A 22,607-nucleotide genomic window follows, 5' to 3' on the forward strand; every position below is an offset into this window, starting at 1 on the left:
CCACGACCATATAGGTTGAGTGAAAAACAAAACTAAATTCTTGGGAGAATTAATTCCCGTCCAACGAAGATGGTAATGAAATCAAACCCTAATGTCTTCTAATTGACACAGCGAGAGAGCTTTCATGCATCATGCCTGTGATTTTTCTGTTTTGTAGGGAGTATAACTCCCAGGATTCGGACGCCAGAGACTGGATCAGATGATGCCATTAAAAGTATCCTGGAGCAGGCAAAGAAAGAGCTTCAGACTCAAAAATCTGGTGAGTAATTGCACAGGAGGTGGGGGGAGGGTGGAATAACTAATGCAAACTGTACTTAAGTTAATTTAAGATTGTCCCTTGGTCATGGAAGTCATTAAAGCTTAACCACATTAAGGCAAGTGAGATTTTCATGGAGAAGTTGATCAGTTAACACTCCTGTCAATCTAATCCAGGGTGAGGAAAGGCTGTTAATTGAACTTTGCGTCAGGGATGTATTCTTGGGACTAAGCTGGAACCAGGCAACAGTTTGGAAATAGCAAAGTCACCTGTCGATGCATTTTTGGAGGGCTTTGAGTTTCTGTATATACTTCATGTCCACAACTCCTTTGCATTTTGAAAAATAGTTTCTCTTTAAATTTTGCATGCTGGAATGGAACTTGCATTCATATTTGGAAAGAAAATGGTTATTAGCACTCGGAGGAAAGGAGAAAAAAGAAGCACTAACTGACTTACACAAAATGCTGGTGGAACACAGCAGGCCAGGCAGCGTCTATAGGGAGAAGCGCTGTCGACGTTTCGGGCCAAGACCCTTCGTCAGGACTAACCGAAAGGAAAGATAGTAAGAGAGTTGAAAGTAGTGGGGGGAGGGGGAAATGCGAAATGATAGAAGACCGGAAGGGGTGGGATGAAGCTAAGAGCTGGAAAGGTGATTGGCAAAAGTGATACAGAGCTGGAGAAGGGAAAGGATCATGGGATGGGAGGCCTAGGGAGAAAGAAAGCGGGGGGGGAGCACCAGAGGGAGATGGAGAACAGGCAAACAACTAAATATATCAGGGATGGGGTAAGACGGGGAGGAGGGGCATTAACGGAAGTTAGAGAAGTCAATGTTCATGCCGTCAGGTTGGAGGCTACCCAGCCGGTACATAAGGTGTTGTTCCTCCAACCTGAGTTTGGATTCATTTTGACAGTAGAGGAGGCTATGGATAGACATATCAGAATGGGAATGGGACGTGGAATTAAAATGTGTGGCCACTGGGAGATCCTGCTTTTTCTGGCGGACCGAGCGTAGGTGTTCAGCAAAACGGTCTCCCAGTCTGCGTCAGGTCTCACCAATATATAAAAGGCCACACCGGGAGCACTGGACGCAGTATACCACACCAGCCGACTCACAGGTGAAGTGTCGCCTCACCTGGAAGGACTGTCTGGGGCCCTGAATGGTGGTGAGGGAGGACGTGTGAGGGCAGGTGTAGCACTTGTTCCGTTTACAAGGATAAGTGCCAGGAGGGAGATCGGTGGGAAGGGATGGGGGGGATGAGTGGACAAGGGAGTCGCGTAGGGAGCGATCCCTGTGAAAAGCAGAAGGGGGGGGGAAATGTGTTTGGTCTCCATCTCCCCCCCTCCTTTCTTTCTTCCGAGGCCTCCCGTCCCATGATACTTTCCCTTCTCCAGCTTTGTATCACTTTCGCCAATCACCTTTCCAGCTCTTAGCTTCATCCCACCCCCTCCGGTCTTCTCCTATCATTTCACATTTCCCTCCTCCCCCCACTACTTTCAAATCCCTTACTATCTTTCCTTTCGGTCAGTCCTGACGAAGGGTCTCGGCCCGAAACGTTGACAGCGCTTCTCCCTATAGATGCTGCCTGGCCTGCTGTGTTCCACCAGCATTTTGTGTGTGTTGTTGTTTGAATTTCCAGCATCTGCAGATTTCCTCGTGTTTGCACTAACTGACTTTCTTTCTTTTTTAGTCGAATGCAAGAGCTCTCCCTTGCCTGTGTGCAGCACAAGTTCCAGCAATATTGCTGGTTCAGATGAGGCAATTCGATCCATTCTGGAGCAGGCCCGGCGAGAGATGCAGGCCCAGCAGCAAGTTCTGTTGGAGATGGAGACCAGTGGCAGCAACAGCAATGCCATGACAACCCCACACATCGAAACTTTACCAGCCACAAGCAAAGTCCCTCTTTCCTCTTCCATTAAACAAGAGGAAGGCATTGCAACCAAAAGTTCACAGACTCCTCTCAGTGTCGTCTCGCCTGCGGCCTTTGTGCAGAGCATAATACGAAAGGTGAAGTCGGAGATCGGTGACGCCGGATCGTACTTTGACCAGCACTGGGCCAATGACAGGAACGTGGCTCATCGGTTGTACGCTTCGGTGTCGCCCTCGCCGTCATCCTCTTCCTGTGGCTCGTCTGGGGCGGGAACCGTTCGACAGTGGCGAGGGGAGCCCAGTGAGAGCAGCAAAAATGGGAGCGGTGAGGAGCACTCAGCCGGGTTTGAAAGTACAAATAAACTCGTGGGCGTAAAATCTGAGGGCAGCCCAGACTCTCAAGGTATGGGACAACTTTCTGTCTTCCCTGCTTACGTCCCCCGGTCGCTGAAACCAACAGTACCTCCGCTGACTCCAGAACAGTACGAAATGTACATGTATCGGGAAGTGGACACTCTGGAATTGACCAGACAAGTTAAAGAGAAGCTAGCCAAAAATGGGATCTGCCAGAGGATCTTTGGTGAAAAGGTAAGAGTTGATATGGATTAATTTACAAGCTATTCCCCAGCCTTACCAAGTTTTAAAGAGCATGTGCGATGCTCCGTGAAGAGGAACAGTTCATGATTGTTTTTTTTTAATAAAATAGAACTGCAGAATGGACCTTTCTAGATCAACAGTCACTCATTCTGTCATTACTTACGTACAGCCCGTTACGCCACTGGTGTTTAGGGCAGCGATGAAGGTCCTCCATCTCTGCTGGTGTTCAGGGCTTCCTTCATCATGTCTGTTGCTTCCTCTCGGTTTTCACTACTGTCAGTCATGCAAATCGCGGGCGGAGACTCAGGAACACCGTCACACTCGGATGTAGAAGGATCCTTCATTGCTGTTTCCATAACGGTTTTGTTTTACCAGTCCGGGTGGTTAGCTGTCGTAGAACATAGAAAGTACAGCACAATTCAGGCCCTTCAGCCCACGATGTTGTGCCAATCTTTTAGCGTACTCCAAGATCAATCTAACTCTTCCCTCCATTTTATCACGTTGCCGGCTCTCTTATTGTGAGAGGGCAAGCTGAGGGTTGTGCAAGGATAGGTGTCCTGCAGTGCTACACAGTTACAAAGCAAAATCGTAAGAAACAGGAGAGGGCCTCAGCCTCTGATGCCTGCTTGGCCATTTTGTAAAACTGAGGCTGATCTTCCACCTCAGCTGAGCTGCAGTTTCTTGCACTAACCCCATATCCCTTTATTCAATTAATATCCAAATACTTATCGACCTCTTACTCCAATGTTCTCAGTGACTGGATCTCAAAGTGATTCAAAGTAAATTTGTTACCAAAGTGCAGACATGTCACCATATACAACCCTGAGATTCATTTTCCTGCGGGCATACTCAGCAAATCTATAGAATAGTAACTGTAAACAGGATCAATGAAAGATCAACCAGAGTGCAGAAGACAACAAACTGTGCAAATGCAAAAGTAAATAAATATCAAATAAATAACAAGAACACGAGATAACAAGATAATGAGTTCTTAAAGAGAGACCATTGATTGTGGGAACATCTCAATGGGTGGGCAAATGAGTGTCGTTATCCCCTTTTGCTCAAGAACCTGATGTTGTGAGGTAGTAATTGTTATTCAACCAGATGATGAGAGTCCTGAGGCTCTTTTACCTTCTACCTGATGGTAGCAGTGAGAAGAGAGCATGACCTGGGTGGTGGGGATCTCTGATGATGGATGCTGCTTTCCCACGACAGCATTTCATATAGATGTGCTCAATGGTTAGGAGTGCTTTACCCGTGACGTACTGGGCCAAATCCACTACCCTTTGTAAGATTTTCCATTTAAGGCCATTGGTGTTTCCATATCAGGCTGTGATGCAATCTGTCAATATACTCTACACATCTATAGAAGTTTGTCAAAGTTTTAGATGTCACACTCAGTCTCTTCAGACTCCTAAGGAAGTAGAGGCACTGCTGTGCTTTCTTCACAATTGCACTGCTCTGAAATAGTACCACACAGAAATTCCATAGCTCACTTCAATAAAGAATCCCAAAGATCTTGAGAGAGGACGTTTTCTTCTTCTCATCTCAGTGTTGAATATCTGACTCATTATTTGCTGGGACTGGTTTTTTTACACCCCACCCAGGAAAAGAGTAGTTCCTGGGCCTGTTCTGTCAAGCTCGGAGGAATTTTGTTTCTTCTAAGCTTGATGTTATAGGCCCAATTTGCTTAACTTCTCCCCCGAGGAAGGATAAACCCCTTGACCACCTATTTGGTGGGGAGACCAGAGGTACGCACTAATCCATGTGCAGTCCTGTGTTCTGTTTACCCCAGAGAGACATCTTTACTCTTCTGGTCACTTCCATTTGCTATGACATACCTGTGGTACCGGCCAGTAATGTCCATTTGTGTCCAAGAACACCTAGGACCCTATGAATGTCAGCATCTTTCCATCTTGCTCTTTATCATACATTTTTCTACCAAAGTGGATGACGTCATCTTTCCCACTTCATAGTTCATTTGCCCTGTCCCTCGTCCGTTCACGTGGGCTGTCTGTATCACTTTGAGCTGCCCAACCCAGGTCAGGTGCCACATATTGAAGCAGTGAGCCAGTGAACGTGTGGGAGTGGCTACATACCAGTGGGTAGTTATTCTCGGTGACTGTTACTGCAATCAACCGTGCAGCTCGAAGAGTTGGGGTTATGAACATAAGTCTGCTTCTGAACACCAGCCGGGAGAACCTGAGATATAAGGAAAGATTGAATAGCTTGGGACTTTATTCCCCAGAATGTAGAAGACTGAAGGGAGATTTGATAGAGGCATATAAATTCATGGGAGGTATAAATAGGGTAAGTGCAAGTAGGCTTTTTCCACTGAGGGGTGGAACGATAGCCAGAGGTTAAGGGTGGAAGGTGAGAAATTTAAAGGGAACATGAGGGGAAACTGCTTGACTCGGAGGGTCGTGAGAGTGTGGGACGAGCTACCAGTGTAAGTGGTGCATGTGAGCTCGAATTCAACGTTTAAGACAACGTTGCTCTCGGAGCCGGGCCCTGCCACTTTCAGGCCCAGGCCCCGCTGCCTTTCCAAGTCGGCTCAGCTCTCAAATCAAGCAGACCTTAGGTCTTTCCTCGCTCCACCTCGCCTCAGTTCTGCCGCATCGAACCGCCTCCCGTACACGGGCTCATTCCCCGCTCTCTGACCCGGACGTGCTGCAAGCGCCCTGCTCCTCCGAGGTTTGAAGAACAGCCGTTCCCCAACAGCAACTGATTACTCTGGCCTCCGGTGATTCTTTGTAATCCGCTCATTGGCGATTCTCAGTGCCACCGGTGCCCAGGTGCATAGCTGTGATGCAGACGTGAGATTACACTGCAGCTTGTAATCGCTGAAATATCGAACTGCGTGTCAGCTCTGCACGTGCGCGCAGAGAACTACAGTGACGGTGATCCATGCTCGGTGCCGACAGTGAGCTCGCCCCCCCCCCCATTGACCAGCCTGTACGCAGTCAGCTGGTCCCCGGTAAACTCCTTTACTCTCCAGCACAGTCGTGTCTTTTTCCCTCCCCTGAACCAGTTTCCAATCTAATTATGAGACCTGAGCTGAAGAAAAATGATTATTCCAATGCTGTATTGCCTTGAAAGCTACTGAGGTATAAAACAAATTTTTATGCTTCTGTTTCTCACTGGTCTCCTCAAAACAGCAACTAATAAACTTGTCCAAACCCATCGCTCTCAGTAATCTATCTTCACTGCAATGAAAAGCATGCTCACCTGATGCAAAACTGTGAAGAATATTCATTTGTCAGAAGCTAAACATCTATAAGTGGATTTCCTATAATACAGGAGTAATATGATGGGCAAGACTAAAAATCCATTTAAATACTGCAATAAAATCCACAGAGCGATGGGATTGTCATTCTCCTGTAAAGCAATCTGTCCCATATAACATATTCCCGTTTCAGTAAAGCTATTAACAGGATTGGATTGAAGGTTGGGAAATTATTTGCTTCCTCTCATCTTTCCTCTGTGTCAGGTGCTGGGCCTGTCCCAGGGCAGTGTGAGTGATATGCTGTCTAGGCCCAAGCCGTGGAGTAAGCTGACACAGAAAGGCCGCGAGCCTTTCATCCGCATGCAGCTGTGGCTTATCGACAAATTAGGCCAGAACGCGACGCACTCCGCACAACCTGTACAAGGTAAGATATTTTGTTGTTCATGCTGGTATTAATGAACATCTTATTCCATACTTAAACCTCTAACTTATCTTTATACAGTTCTTTACTCTTTATCGTTGTTGTTCATTGTTGCATGTCACGCCAGCACACCACAGTAGTTCCCTAACACACCACAGTAAATCCCTAACACACATAAAAGTCTGTGGTCACCCTCAATCCTTTTCTGTTAGGGACTCTGAAACCGTATAATGTAACTTGATTATTAACCAGATAAGGTAAACAAAGGTAAGTTTTGGGCCGAGACCCTTCTTCAGGCCTGAAGAAGGGTGTCGGCCCAAAACGCTGACTGTTTATTAATTTCCACTGATCTTGCCTGACCTGCTGAGTTCCTCTAGCATTTTGTGCATGTTGCTTTGCATTTCCAGCATCTGCCGACTTTCTCGTGTTTAAGCTAAGTATATAACAAGTTTTCTTCCTGATTTTCTATTTATCCATTCATTCACGTATCTATCTAATACAGTCAGTCCTCCGTATCCGCGGGTTCCGGATCTGCGGATTCAACTGACCGCGGATCAAAAATATACGGGGAAAAAAATTCCAGGAAGTTCCAAAAAGCAAAACTTGAATTTGCCGCACGCCGAGCACCACGCTGAATCCACACGAATGAAGTGATGTGTAGGCATACCCTGCTGTAGCCTCCCGCCATTTCACAGATCCTCAGTCTCTCTCCAGCACTCGTCATTTGAGCATTGTTCACCTTGCGTCTCGTTCGTTCGCTACTTGTGTTGTGAGCGAGGGGAAGGAGTTTAAGGCTAGTAAGGGACGGCTGGCTAGCTGTGTAAAGCGCTACAGCCTCAAGAACTTAAAGATCACGGGAGAATCGGGATTGGCTGATGCCGAGGCAGCATCAGCGTTCCCAGAAGAGCTACGATGGTTGCGTCTGTACTGAACATGTACAGACTTTTTTTCTTGTCATTATGCCCTAAACAATAGAGTATAACAACTATTTACATAGCATTTACATTGTATTAGGTATTATAAGTAATCTAGAGATGATTTAAAGTATACAGGGGGATGTGCATAAGTTATATGCAAATACTATACCATTTTATATAAGGCGTTTTTTGGTATCCGCGGGGGGGTCCCGGAACCAATCCCCCGCGGATACCGAGGGATGACGGTATATCTAATCTATTAAGATACAGCGCAGAACAGGCCCTTCCAGCCCTTCGAGACATGTTGCCCAGTAAGCCCCCTCCCCCCCCCGATTTAACCCTAGCCTAATCATGGGACAATTAACCTACCGACCGGTACATCTTTGGATTGTGGGAGGAAACGGAAGCACCTGGAGGAATCCCACACGGGAAGATCATACAACCTCCTACAGACAGCGGTGGGAATTGAACCCGGCTCGCCTGTATTGTAAAGCATTGTGCTAACCACTACGCTACTGATTCTTAAAACTTTCAAGAAACATCAGGTACTCTTGCAATTGTTTATGTGGGTTTTCCTTAGGGTATTAAGCACAGGGGAACACCACTGCCTGCAGACTCCCACCAAGTCACACGCATCCTGGCTTGGAAATATTTGGCTGGTTCTTTACAGTCATTGTATCTCCACCCTACCCTTCAGCCCTGTGGGAGCTCCTACCCCTGAAGGACTACAGAGGGTCAAGGAGACAGCTCACCAATCACTCAGGAGCTATTGAAGATGTGTGACAAGTGCTGGCATTGACAGTGACGTCCATGTCCTGCACAATGAATTTCAAATTCTCCATGGGAAATAGTGCAAGTAAATATCCGTTAACCACGTCTCAAAACGTTCACAATATAAGTGATGGTTTAAGTTCAAAGTACATTTATTATCAAAGTATGTATATACTGTACAACCTTGAGATTTGCCTCCACAAAGCAAAGCCACCCAAAAGAACCCATTTAAAAAAACAACACACACAAAATGCTGGTGGAACACAGCAGGCCTGGCAGCATTTATAGGAGAAGCACTGTCCAATTCCAACCTAACTGACAGTGCTTCTCCTATAGATGCTGCCTGGCCTACTGTGTTCCACCAGCATTTTGTGTGTGTTGTTGTTTGAATTTCCAGTATCTGCAGATTTCCTCGTGTTTGCCATTTAAAAAAAGACTGTCGCACGCCCAATGTGCAGAGCGGGGATAAAAACAAATCATGCAAACAATAAACACAAGTGTCATGATCTGAGGTCCACAGAGTCGGTCTACAGAATCTTCACTCAACACAGAGGTGGAAACTGGTCCATCCCCTGCCCCGGGCCCCAACACCCTGACCTTTTCAATCTGGCCCAAATTGTTGTCCAAATGTTGGGTCCAGTTGCTTTGATATGCTCAGGGGCTTGGATCCCGATGACTTTATTCATCCTGTACCCGGCCTAATATCTGAAAACTTTATATATATATTAAAAAAATGCCAGAAATACTCAGCAAGACAGACAGCATCTATGGAGAGAGAAATAAAATAAATATTTCAGGCCAGTGACTCCTCATCCATCAGAATCAGAATCAGACTTTAATCGCCAAGTACCTGTGCACATACAAGGAATTTACTTCCGGCAGATGATGTCTCTCTGCAGGAATTGGGTCTTGGATTGACTGTTAGCCAGGAGATCCATGTTTTCCACAGGAAACTGAAGTAGTGGAAGGAAGCTTGCTTCCACATCCCCTCGATGTTACAGTAACCAGAAGATGCTGAAGATACTCAGATCAGGCAGCATCTGCAGAAGGAGAAGCAACTAACGGTTCAGACCGAAAATCCTTCTTTTCTAAACTAAGAAATTAACTCCGTTGCTTTTTTCCATGGATGCTGCCCAACCTGCTGAATGTTTCCAGCATTTTCTATTTTTATTTTGGATTCCAGTTCTTTGATATTTTTTTAAAACTCTGTGCTTGCTGCAACGTTCCTGTGCCTCTCTTTCAGATCCCAGACTGCCTGATCCATTCACCTTCTCTGTACTGTCTCCTCTCTGATCTTGTGTTGCTCTTTGCAGTCCAGTCATGATGCTCTGCCAGCATGAAGGCCAAGAACAGGGGTCTTTTGGACTGCGGCATTTAAACGGAAGGGATATAGACTGGGCAGAAACAATTCTGCCCACCCTGCCCCCCCCCCCCCCCCCCCAAGTGCTCACATGCTGGCGTCCCTGAGATTCTCTGAGAGCTACTTTTGAAGTGTGTGGTTCGGTGCCAAACAGACTTTTGTTTTGCTAATTAATAAAATGCATTCAACTTCAAAAAGAAACATTTGCAAGATGCCTTTACAATTTTTTTCCTCTCCGACTTAATTAAAACAGCAAATAACGCCATTCAGGCCAGATATTCACCATCGCCTCCGTCTAGTCCTGCTGTCTGTGAGAAGGGCCAACAGGAACCAGTCACTACTGCTCTGGAAAGCACAAAAGAGAACCAGCAACCCGAGAGCCAATCATCTTCCCACTCGCTGTGCAGTAAGGGTCTGTCCAATGGCCAATCACCTACAGGCATTCAAGAAATGGTGGCCATGTCTTCTGAGCTGGACACTTACGCCATCACCAAAAAGGTTAAAGAAGTGCTAACGGACAACAATTTAGGTATTGTACATTTTCCAGTAACTTTCAGTGTGGCTTGTCTATCAAATTGCATTTTCTTAATACTGTTACGAACCCCGTAACTGGGTGTCTTACCAGCAAAGATAGGAGTATCTGTTGAAGTCTGATGATACTATTTTTAACAGTATTTATTAGTAAAAATACACAAAAATAATATCAGTGCAAATATACAGATAATATACGTCATCAATACTAAACCTAAAAGTGCGGGTATAATAATAATCAATAAGAAATAAGCTCTATCGTTGTCTAGGGGATAATGAATTGTCCAATGGAAATCTAAAGTTCAGTTCAGATCATACAGGCTGCAGTCGTTGTTGATCACTGTGTTGCAATTGTTGGAGAGAGAGAGAGAGAGAGAGGAAAACTTGCTGACTTTCCTTTTACGATCTTGATCCGTATCCGTCCGTGGAGGACTCGTCACCCAGGCAAGCCCCCACCGGTCTCGTAGCGTCTCTCCTGGTGCGTCTGAGGGGTGTTCCCCAGACCCTACTTTTATCCCCACTCACGGGGTCTCAGATGTCAATCAGGTTGGGATGATGCAATCCCTCAACCAGACCACTCTGGTTGCCCCCTGAGGGGTTTCAATGAATAGAACAGTACTCAATACACAATTCCTTCTCCAAGAGACAATAGCAGTAATCTCTCTCCTTGTCAATAGGAGACATTCCACCTTTGTGTATCCTTTCGTTGTCTCTCTCTCATTACTGACATGCTGTGTATCTCTCTCATTTCCTGGGTATCAGACCTGAAATAATAGCGATTTTGCGATTCTCCAAAAGGGGGGGGGGGCAGGCATTGGCGATTCTGTACCCTTCTGCCCATCAGAGTTGCTCCTCATTCGTAACAATACATTACTGATACATTTATGTATCTTGGGCTATTTTATTTAGCAATACAGCTTTCATCCTCTGAGATCCAGAAACAACACTGGTTTAGAGTAGATAGATTTTTTTCTGTCTCCTACCCTGATCCCCTGGACTTTCGGGGAAGTAATATTCCACTTGCACTGGAGACCCTATTGTACATGAATTCATGAAGCATTTGTAGTTTCTAGGAAGGTTTGCTGCTTTAAATGTAAAGCAGTGACGATTTGAAAGGGAAGAATCCAGGAAGCGATCAAAGTAAATTCAGGAAAAACAGAATGGGGCCTAGGCTGTCGCTCTCATGTTTAAATTGTGTTCCTCAATTGGATTTTGAAATTTGGTGTAAAAATGATCACGATCACAGGCACAAATGCGTTTTCAAGGCAGGAGAGCGTTAAGGTGGACTCCTGAGGGTGTAAATCTTGGAACTGGATTCTTCTGTTGGCTCTAGCACAATGATAACATTCTGACCTCAGTCGGGAGATCGTAGCAACAAGACCCCCGTAAAGATTTGAGCTTATCATGGAGGAAGGTGCTTCACTGTTGGAGGGACACCTTCAAAAGCCCCTTATGGGAAGCAATGCATTCATCTCTTTAATAAGGATGTAAATGCTTTGAAGGCATAAAAGAGAATTACTACAATTCTTCCAGAACTGAGGGGGAAACTACATTATTCCCTGAAGAATAAAGTCTATTAGAAGGTTTGATACATAATCAAATGCTATGGATCAGAAATAATCAAAATCTGGTTTAATATCACTGGCATACGTCATGAAATTTGTTGACTTTGTGGCAGCAGTACAATGCAATACATGATAATAGAAAAAAAAAGCTGTGTATCACGGTAAGTATTTAAATCGCAGCAAGAGGCGGAGAGGGAAGAGGTAAACGAAGCTCGGAGAGAAGCTGTTTTTTTTTAACTGATCGCGGCAAAGAGGCTAGACTGCGCAGGCGCGTGACGTAGCGCGCCAAAGGTTTAAAAAGAAAGAACGCCATATACAGCGGCCATCGTCGGAGTGGACTGAGGCAGAGTTGGACCGCTTGGCTAAATCAGGCTTCGGCGAGAACAGGCAGAGGCGAGGTTTGAACGGGGCACAACTGCGCAAGCGCGTGAAAGTCGGACCGTGAGGCAGTGGGAGAATTTGAATAGCGAGCAGAGGCTGAGTACGAGCTTCACTCCAGGTGAGGTAAGGCCGGGTAAGCTCCTTTAATTAATCTAATTAGCTTAGGAGTAGGTAATGGAGGCAGCAGTTAGGGCAGTTGAGTGCTCCGTTTGCAGTGTGTGGGAAGTCAGGGTGAGCACTGTTGTCCCTAATGACTACACCTGCAAAAGGTGCATCCAGCTGCAGCTCCTGACAAACCGTGTTAGGGAACTGGAGCTGGAGCTGAAGCTAGATGAACTTTGGATCATTCGGGAGGCAGAGGCAGAAATAGACAGGAGTTTCAGGGAGATAGTCACCCCTAGGAGTCAGGAGACAGGTAGTTGGGTGACTGTCAGGAGAGGGAAGGGGAATAGACAGGAAGAGCAGATCACCCCTGTGGCCGTTCCCATCAACAATAAGTATACCGTTTTGGATTCTGTTGGTGGGGACGACCTACCAGGGACAAGTTGCAGTGGTTGCGTCTCTGGCACCGAGACTGGACCCTCAGCTCAGAAGGGAAGGAGGGAAAAGAGGAGAGCAGTAGTGATAGGGGATTTGATAGTTAGGGGGACAGATAGGAGGTTCTGTGGAAGAGATCGAGAATCCCAGATGGTCTGTTGACTCCCTGGTGCCAGGATCCGCGATATCTCGGATCGAGTTCTCAGTATTCTCAAGAGGGAGGGTGAGCAGCTGGATGTCGTGGTCCATGTAGGGACCAATGACGTGGGTAGGAAGTGTGAGGAGGTCCTGAAAGGTGAGTTTAGGGAGCTAGGTGCCAAGTTAAAGGACAGGACCTCCAGGATAGCAATCTCAGGATTGCTTCCAGTGCCACGTGAGGGTGGGTTTAGAAATAGTAAGATAGTGCAGATCAACACATGGCTGAAGACATGGTGCAGGAGGGAGGGCTTCAGATTTATAGATAATTGGGCAATTTTCCAGGGAAGGTGGGACCTGTTCCGGTGGGACGGTTTACATCTGAACTGGAGGGGGACAAGTATTCTTGCAGGTAGGTTTGCTAGAGAGGCTCCAGTGGATTTAAACTAGATAGGAGGGGGGAGGGGAACCAGAGTGTAGGAACAGATGTATGGGAGAAGGAAGAAAAAGAAGACAGTAAAGTTCTTTGTACTGTTAGAGATAAACAGAGAGGAAGAAGTGGAGAATTTCTTAAATGCATTTATTTTAATGCTAGGAGCATTGTAAGAAAGGTGGATGAGCTTAGAGCATGGATTGATACCTGGAAATATGATGTTGTAGCTATTAGTGAAACATGGTTGCAGGAGGGGTGTGATTGGCAACTAAATACTCCTGGATTTCGTTGCTTCAGGTGTGATAAAATCGGAGGGACAAGAGGGGGAGGTGTTGCGTTGCTTGTCAGAGAAAATATTACAGCGGTGCTCTGGCAGGATAGATTAGAGGGCTCGTCTAGGGAGACTATTTGGGTGGAATTGAGGAATGGTAAAGGTGTAGTAACACTTATAGGGGTGTATTATAGACCACCTAATGGGGAGTGAGAATTGGAGGAGCAAATTTGCAAGGAGATAGCAGATATTTGTAGTAAGCACAGGATTGTGATTGTGGGAGATTTTAATTTTTCACACATAGACTGGGAAGCCCAAACTGTAAAAGGGATGGATGGTTTGGAGTTTGTAAAATGTGTGCAGGATAGTTTTTTGCAGCAATACATAGAGGTACCAACTAGAGAAGGGGCAGTGTTGGATCTTCTGTTAGTGAATGAAATAGGTCAGGTGATGGAGGTATGTGTTGGGGAGCACTTCGGGTCCAGTGATCACAATGCCATTAGTTTCAATATAATTATGGAGAAGGATAGGACTGGACCCAGGGTTGAGATTTTTGATTGGAGAAAGGCTAACTTTGAGGAGATGCGAAAGGATTTAGGAGTGGATTGGGACAATTTGTTTTATGGGAAGGATGTAATAGAGAAATTGAGGTCATTTAAAGGTGAAATTTTGAGGGTACAGAATCTTTATATGTTCCTGTTAGGTTGAAAAGAAAGGTTAAAAGTTTGAGAGAGCCATGGTTTTCAAGGGATATTGGAAACTTGGTTAGGAAAAAGAGAGATATCTACAATAAATATAGGCAGCATCAAGTAAATGAGGTGCTCAAGGAATATAAAGAATGTAAGAAGAATCTTAAGAAAGAAATAAGAAAAGCTAAAAGAAGATACGAGGTTGCTTTGGCAAGTAAGGTGAAAATAAATCCGAAGGGTTTCTACAGTTATATTAATAGCAAAAGGATAGTGAGGGATAAAATTGGTCCCTTAGAGAATCAGAGTGGACACCTATGTGTGGAGCCAAAAGAGATGGAGGAGATTTTGAACAATTTCTTTTCTTCGGTATTCACTAAGAAGAAGGATATTGAATTGTGTAAGGTAAGGGAAACAAGTAGGGAAGTTATGGAAACTATGACGATTAAAGAGGAGGAAGTACTGGCGCTTTTAAGGAATATAAAAGTGGATAAGTCTCCCGGTCCTGACAGAATATTCCCTAGGACCTTGAAGGAAGTTAGTGTAGAAATAGCAGGGGCTCTGACAGAAATATTTCAAATGTCATTAGAAACAGGGATGGTGCCGGAGGATTGGTGTATTGCTCATGTGGTTCCATTGTTTAAAAAGGGTTCTAAGAGTAAACCTAGCAATTATAGGCCTGTCAGTTTGACATCAGTGGTGGGTAAATTAATGGAAAGTATTCTTAGAGATGGTATATGTAATTATCTGGGTAGACAGGGTCTGATTAGGAACAGTCAACATGGATTTATGCGTGGAAGGTCATGTTTGACAAATCTTATTGAATTTTTTGAAGAGGTTACGAGGAAAGTTGACGAGGGTAAAGCAGTGGATGTTGTCAAAATGGACTTCAGTAAGGTCTTTGACAAGGTTCCGCACGGAAGGTTAGTTAGGAAGGTTCAATCGTTAGGTATTAATATTGAAGTAGTAAAATGGATTCAACAGTGACTGGATGGGAGATGCCAGAGAGTAGTGGTGGATAACTGTTTGTCAGGTTGGAGGCCGGTGACTAGTGGTGTGCCTCAGGGATCTGTACTGGGTCCAATGTTGTTTGTCATATACATTAATGATCTGGATGATGGGGTGGTAAATTGGATTAGTAAGTATGCAGATGATACTAAGATAGGTGGCGTTGTGGATGATGAAGTAGGTTTTCAAAGCTTGCAGAGAGATTTAGGCCAGTTAGAAGAGTGGGCTGAAAGATGGCAGATGGAGTTTAATGCTGATAAGTGTGAGGTGCTACATTTTGGTAGGAATAATCCAAATAGGACATACATGGTGAATGGTAGGGCATTGAAGAATGCAGTAGAACAGAGTGACCTAGGAATAATGGTGCATAGTTCCCTGAAGGTGGAATCTCATGTGGATAGGGTGGTGAAGAAAGCTTTTGGTATGTTGGCCTTAATAAATCAGAGCATTGAATATAGGAGTTGGGATGTAATGTTAAAATTGTACAAGGCATTGGTAAGGCCGAATTTGGAGTATTGTGTACAGTTCTGGTCACTGAATTATAGGAAAGATGTCAACAAAATAGAGAGTACAGAGAAGATCTACTAGAATATTTCCTGGGTTTCAGCACCTAAGTTACAGGGAAAGATTGAACAAGTTAAGTTTTTATTCTTTGGAGCATAGAAGGTTGAGGGGGGACTTGATAGAGGTATTTAAAATTATGAGGTAGATAGAGAGAGTTGACGTGGATAGGCTTTTTCCATTGAGAGCAGGGGAGATTCAAACAAGAGGACATGAGTTGAGAGTTAGGGGGCAAAAGTTTAAGGGTAACACGAGGGGGAATTTCTTTACTCAGAGAGTGGTAGCTGTGTGGAATGAGCTTCCAGAAGTGGTAGAGGCAGGTTTGGAATTGTCATTTAAAGTAAAATTGGATAGGTATATGGACAGGAAAGGAAAGGAGGGTTGTGGGCTGAGTGCAGGTAGGTGGGACGAGGTGAGAGTAAGCGTTCGGCATGAACTAGAAGAGCCAAGATGGCCTGTTTCCGTACTGTAATTGTTATATGGTTATATATTAAATAGTTAAATTAAGAAGTGCTAAAATAGAAATTTAAAAAGTCATGAGGTAGTGTTCATGGGTTCAATGTTCATTCAGAAATTGGATGGCAATGGGGAAAAAGCTCTTCCTGAATTGTTTTATGTGCTTCTATGCATCCTCTCTGATCAATGAGATCAAGGCATGACCTGGGTGGTGGGGGTCCTTAATGATGGACCTTTTGAGGCACCGCTCCTTGAAGATGTCCTGAATACTACAGAGGCTGGTGCCCACGATGGAGCTGGCTAAGTTTGCAACTCTCTGCAGCTTGCTTCGATCCTGTGCAGTAGCCGCCCCCCATACCAGACGGTGATGCAGCCAATTAGAATGCTCTCCATGGTACATCTGTAGAAATTTTTGGGTATATCTGGAGACACACCAACTCTTCCCAAACTCCTAATGAAACGTAAGCACTGCCATACCTTCTTTGCAGTTGCATCTCTATGTTGGAGCCAGGTTAGATCCTCAGAGATGTGGACACCCAGGAACTTGAAATTGTTCACTCTTTCCGCTCCTGATCCCTCTATGAGGACTGGTATGTGCTCCCTTGTCTTACCCTTTCTGATGTCCGCCATCATTTCTTTGATCTTTCTGATGTCGAGACCAATGTAACAACCACTCAATCTGCTGGGTATCTTTGCAGAGTTAACATTACAGAGCAAGGGTCGTACATCATTGACCTGAAGCATCAGTTTCCCACAGATGCTGCCTGACCTGCTGAGTATTTCAAGCCTGTATTGATTTGGTGGAGGTGTTTAGAATTGTGAAGGGTTTATACTAACTGTTGGTACAGAAGATGTTATTGAGTTACTGAAAGGGTCAGACACTGGTGGGGGGGGCGGGGGATGCTCAGGGTTAATGTATTCAGCAAAAGAAGCAGAGGCAGCAGAAAGTCATATTTTATGCAGCAGTTTGCTGAGATTCGGAATGCACAGCCTGAGTGCTCAGTAGGAGTAGATTCAGTAGGCTTTGAAATGGGGTCCGGTAAACCCTGGAGGAAGAACCTTGAGGAGAGTCGGCGAGTGGGCAAGGAAAAGGGATTAAATTCCGGCTCTTTGAAACATCACCATCCGTACCGTACAGTTCCATCTTCAGTGAATGCATGTGATCACACTACACTATTTAGGAAGAACAAAGAGATTTTTAGTGTCTTGGCCAATATTTACTTATCAAGTAAAATCTGTAAAATAGATCTGGTTGTTTTCTGTTGTTGTGTATAAACCTTGCTGTGCAAAACCCGGCAAAGAAAATATTTCAAAACACTTTATTATAGTCTGTGTACAACTTTGGGCCATCTGAAAGTGGTGCATAAATGCATTTTTGTATTCACTGAAAGCACTTGGGTAACAAACGAGTCTATGGATCTCTTCATTAGATCTCTGCTAACGATGGGTGGGTGGGGTACGGGAATCTGGTAAAACCCAAGTTTACCAGGCAGCAACGAGAAGAGAGCACGGCCTGAGTGGTTGGAAAGCTGCTCAGTTTGAGATTTTCAAATTGCGATTGGGAAGATTTAGAAGGTACCTAAATTGGGTTTCTGTTCCTACCGTTTTGCTAGCAGTCAATCCCATGGCCTCTCTTCTGAATCAGTATGACGATAATATAATCAGTGGAAGAATTCAGTGGGTCAAGAAACACATGTCAACATCTTCTGTTAAGATCCTGCATCCATGCTGAGTTCTTCCAGAATTCAGTTTGTTTTTTCCTTCCAGATGCCAGCATCTTATATTCTCCTTTGTCGTTGTTTCCCTTGTGTATGGCTTCATGTTTAACCTTTGCACTTTGACCTTCATATTTAAATTGTTCTGAGCAGTCGGAGATCCAGTTGTTGTTTTGGCATGAGTAATTTTGCAGATAACCTTATCATTTAAACAATAATTCTTCAGTTGCCAAGAAGATATAATGAATTAATGGGATTTAATGAATCTTATTGGCGTCTGTATGTGCATGTCTACGGGTTTCATGGCATTGGGCCATGTCTGAACATTATTCTTTGGCAAGAGCAAAAATAACCAATCATGAACATGGGGGGGGAAGCAAAATGGGTCGGATACTATCGATGCAAAGCAGTGAATGAACATTCAAAATGTTTGAAATAGCAACTCCTATCTCCCATTATACTCAGCATTTGCCGTTGCAAGTACGTTTGTAGGTTTTCCAGTAAAGTGAACCGGAAAAAGTTACTGTACAAGGAATTGAGATTGTGAGGTAATCCCTTGGAGGCCCATGCAGTTCTGGGGAATATTTATGATGAAGGCCACACACTTGGTTTGTACTTGTCTCTGTTTCACTGGCTGCTAAAACCTCCACTGAGCTGACTGCAAGAGGGTCTCCAGAACCATTGAAGTTTCTTTGTTGTGTGTGTGCACGAGTTATTAGAGCAAATCAGATACGAACTCTGACATTTACTGAGATAATGCGCCTGAAGAGAACAATTCGAGGCAGTGCCTTGTCTTTCATGTGTTGTTTCTGTTCCAAATGCAGCTTTCTGCTTTGAATTTTAGCCCCTTTAATCTCTTGTTTGGTGCTGTTTTCTAAATGCTTACAGAGGCTGTGCTTGTTTACATTAACATCAAAGTTAAAAAGCTGTTTATTGTACATAGTAGACTTCTGGGAAGAACTGTACCAACTTGAGAGAGTATTGAATAAAAGTTTAAAGATGATTAAATTGTGCAGCAAGCTCAGCGCCCAGGAGAGAAATAATTCATTTACAGAACAAACCCAAATTGTTTCAGTCGTTTGGTTTTCAGTATTTTATTGTGTGCATGTCATAAATCTCCATGCAGTAAACAGATGGCCTTTCTAAAGTTCATCTACACTTTTCAAAGATTTCTGTGGTATTTATTATTCATCTGCTAAGGAAAGCAATTTTGCTTATTTTCGAGAGGAAATAAAAAGCAGATACTGTAGCTTCTTTACATTTTTCAGTTGTAGATGGGGGCTGTCCACACCTGCATCCATCTTGTAGTAGCCTGGCATAAGGTGTGACCCGTGCACAGGGTAGCTTCAACACTGGCACTTGCTGCAACACTTTGCCCTCAGACCATTTTGATTTTTAAAAAAAACCCTATTACAAAATAACACGCGGCAGGCAATGTCACATGTAGATAAGTTTTAAAACCTGCCCGTTGGTTTGTAATTAATTTTCACTTAGGCGGAGATTTCTGAGTCAAACTTGTAAGAAAAGTAACCATTAGTTTTCTGATGGTTCAGGGAAGATTACCCAGTTGATAGAAAGTTCTCTCCTGTTGTTGTTGTTGTGCTTCCCATGAACCAAATACCATGTTTTAGTTGGTGTAATTCCTCTATCCATAAACAGTGCACCCAACCCAGCATGAACAGTGCCAAGGGAAATCAGATATTAATCAGCATGATCCACATGCTGAAGTGGTTCCAGTGATGGACGTGTCATGCCATGCACCCTTGGAGAAAGTTGTGTAACTCATTGCTGTTTTCAGACTTTAAAACATGAGTAATTTAATGTTATTTTCTCTTCTTCCCACCCCCCCGCACTCTGACACAACCACCCCTCCCAGGTCAAAGGTTATTTGGAGAGAGCATTTTAGGACTGACGCAAGGCTCTGTCTCGGACTTGCTGTCGCGACCCAAGCCCTGGCACAAGCTGAGCTTGAAGGGGAGGGAGCCGTTCGTGCGCATGCAGCTCTGGCTGAATGATCCCTTCAATGTGGAGAAGTTGCGGGACATGAAGAAGATGGAGAAGAAAGGTAACCTGTCTTCAGAGTGCACCGCCTGCTTTGTGCAGTGACGAGTAACTTCTGCGTTGTTCCCTCTTCTGCTAATTGTAGGTTTAGCTTTGAACTGATGAGACTAATGCAGGTGTATTTTGTTTGTCCGAGTCCTTCCAATTTCCCACGATATGGGTGTGCTATTCAGTCCCATTCCTAGTTGTGGTCTTATTCAAGTTGGATAAAGGTACTACTTCATAACACAATATACAGCCTATCTTCTCTCATCGATCAGACAACATGGTAGAATAGTGGTTAGCACAGCGCGTTACAGTACCAGCGACCCAGGTTCAATTCCCGCCTCTGCAGTTTGCACGTTCTCCCCGTTACTGTGTGGGTTTCTTCCAGGTGCTGTGGTTTCCTCCCACAGTCCAAAGGCAGACCGGTTGGATGTTTAATTGGTTATTGTAAATTGTCCGGTGATTAGGGTAGGATTAAATCAGGGGCGCTGTGGCTCGAAGAGCTGGGAGGGCCTGTTCTGCACTGTATCTCAATAAATAGATAATCTACTGAAAGCCTCTGCAGTCTACCTCCTCCAATTTACATCTGCTTTCGGTTCAAGAGTTATTTGATTGTCAGCAGAGTGAAGAGATTACTAGGTATGTTCTTTTTAAGAAGTGGTGGTGTGGAGATAAGTCCCTACCAAAGGAGGTATAGGGCGCTCCTTCCCTCTGCGAGCTTGCAGGCCACCCTCGAGCAAGGTGTAGAACCTGCTTAGACCCCGATCAGGGTCACGTGAAACCATGGGAACAGGTGGTGGATGGTCGCACGAGCAGCCGGTGCAGATCACAAGCCCTGGTTATGCGACCAGGCGGACAATCTCTGAATAATAGCTGGGGTCACCGCTTTGTAAAGACTCTGCCCAGAGGAAGGTCATGGCAGACCACTGCTGTAGGAAAAGCTTGTCAAGAACAGTCATGGTCAACAGGTGGAAGACCTTGATCGCCCACGTCATACGACAAGTTCATAGAACTTAAGTGGAAAATCCTAGCAACAGCTGACAGATCTGATCGCTTCAGCGGAAAAGAAACAGAGTTTATATTCTTCGTAAGAATGGGAAAAAGAAGAAGACGAGTTCTATGCCCAACCCTACCGCACTATATTCAGTCCTCACGGTGGGGTGAAGGTCGGGTGATTCCTCTGTGAAGCGTCTGTGTTCTGTCTGCCGGAGACAAACCTGAGTTTCCAATTTCTTGCCCCTTGAATTTTCCTTCCTGCTCCCTCTCCATACTGACCCTCTTTGTCCTAGAAAGGCGTAGTATGCGTAGGTTGGAAGTACAGTACCTTATCTTTCACCTGGATATGATGCAGTTTAGATGAAATTTTTTTTTAGATAAATCAAAAAAAGCCCCATAAAAGGGACAGGTGAGAAGAGTAACGATGAGAGATGCGCCAATTTGACCCCTGTGCCTGAGAGTTTTGGTCACTCTCTGACTCGAGAGAGAGCTCAGCTTAGTCAGGTGTAGAGAAGCAACACACACACGCAAACTGCTGGAGGAACTCAGCAGGCCAGGCAGCATCCATGGAAAAGAGTAAACAGTCGACGTTTCGGGCCGAAACCATTCATCAAGGCCTGTCATAGGTAGAGTGGATATTTCCTGTAGTGGGTGAGTCTAGGACCAGAGGGCATGGCCTCAGAATAATAGAGAGTTGTCTATTTAGAGCAGAGATGAGGAGGTAGAGGTACCTTAGGTAGAGGGTAGTGAATCTGTGGAATTCATTGCCACAGACAGCTGTGAAAGCCAAGTCATTGAGTATAATTAAAGCAGAGATTGATAGGCTCTTGATTAAGTAAGGGTGTCAAAGGTCACGGGGAGAAGACAGCAGAATGGGATTAAAGGGAATAATAAATCAGCCATGATGGAATGGTGTAACGGAATCAATGGGCCGAATGGCCTAATCCGTTCCTATGTCTCATGGTCTTGTGATGGGGACTAGGCTGCTCTTGGAGCAGGACAGTAGATTGACAAAAGTCACAATTAATACATTACAGAATCAACTTTGATTAAGTTACTGGTTTGAGTATCTGCATCAGCAGATCTTTGTGACCACTGTCATTAAGAAATGTGAACAGCCCCTCGCTAGACTCTGCCTTTTGGAGTCTGTGTGTCCACGTTTGTGAACGTGGTGACTGTAGGGCAGAGGCCGGCCAGTCTTGCTGGGGTGTGATCTGCCTCAATGGCTGACTGCTGCTTTGAAGCAGGATTGGGATTTATGATCACCGACGTATGATGTGAAATTAGTTGTTTTGCAGCAGCAGTGTAGTGCAAGGTCATAAAATTACTAAAGCAAGTAGTGCAATAAAAAGGAATGATGAGATATTAATCGTGGACTATTTGGAAATCTGATGGCTGAGGGGAGGAAGCTGCTTCAGAATCATTCTGTCTGCTGTACCTCCTCCCTGATGCTAGTAACGAGAAGAGGGCAAGTCCCGGATGGTGAGGGTCCTTGACTGAAAGGGATCCATGTTTACCCAGACTTCCCTATTATCACATGACTTCCATGATAACTGGACTATTGCCCCATAGTATTTTACTGCATATCGTTCCCTCCTTCTTGCCTTGGGCCTTTTCCATTCCCTTTGCACTGTCTCTTTCTATAACACCATGCTCTACGTTTTTGACATGAGCATGACAGAAGCTGCCCATTGCAAGATAACATTCGGATCATATTATCCCCAAGCTCCAAGTACTGATGGAGTTCCCATCAATGTCTGCCAGTTTTAGGGATTCAGTCAAAACGATAGAGACTGGGTGTTGGCAGGAGCAGAGTGCTAAGTCCTGTGGGGCTCATTTATCCCAAATGACCCAAGGAATACATCAAGCTA

The 22,607-nt window shown here is 44.7% G+C and overlaps 1 protein-coding gene across 9 annotated transcripts in view; it reads left to right on the plus strand.

Annotated features, from left to right (window-relative positions):
- Window positions 1-22,607, plus strand: part of cux2b (cut-like homeobox 2b) — a 381,872-nt gene that overhangs the window by 339,160 nt on the left and 20,105 nt on the right. For all 9 annotated transcript variants that reach the window (XM_073065643.1, XM_073065644.1, XM_073065649.1 and 6 more), the window contains 5 exons: window positions 158-259; window positions 1,945-2,711; window positions 6,211-6,370; window positions 9,669-9,944; window positions 19,571-19,759. In XM_073065643.1, the coding sequence (XP_072921744.1) occupies window positions 158-259; window positions 1,945-2,711; window positions 6,211-6,370; window positions 9,669-9,944; window positions 19,571-19,759 (1,494 nt within the window). The remainder of the gene's footprint in view (window positions 1-157; window positions 260-1,944; window positions 2,712-6,210; window positions 6,371-9,668; window positions 9,945-19,570; window positions 19,760-22,607) is intronic.

This window comes from Hemitrygon akajei, chromosome 14 (assembly GCF_048418815.1).
Source record: "Hemitrygon akajei chromosome 14, sHemAka1.3, whole genome shotgun sequence".
NCBI lineage: Eukaryota > Metazoa > Chordata > Chondrichthyes > Myliobatiformes > Dasyatidae > Hemitrygon > Hemitrygon akajei.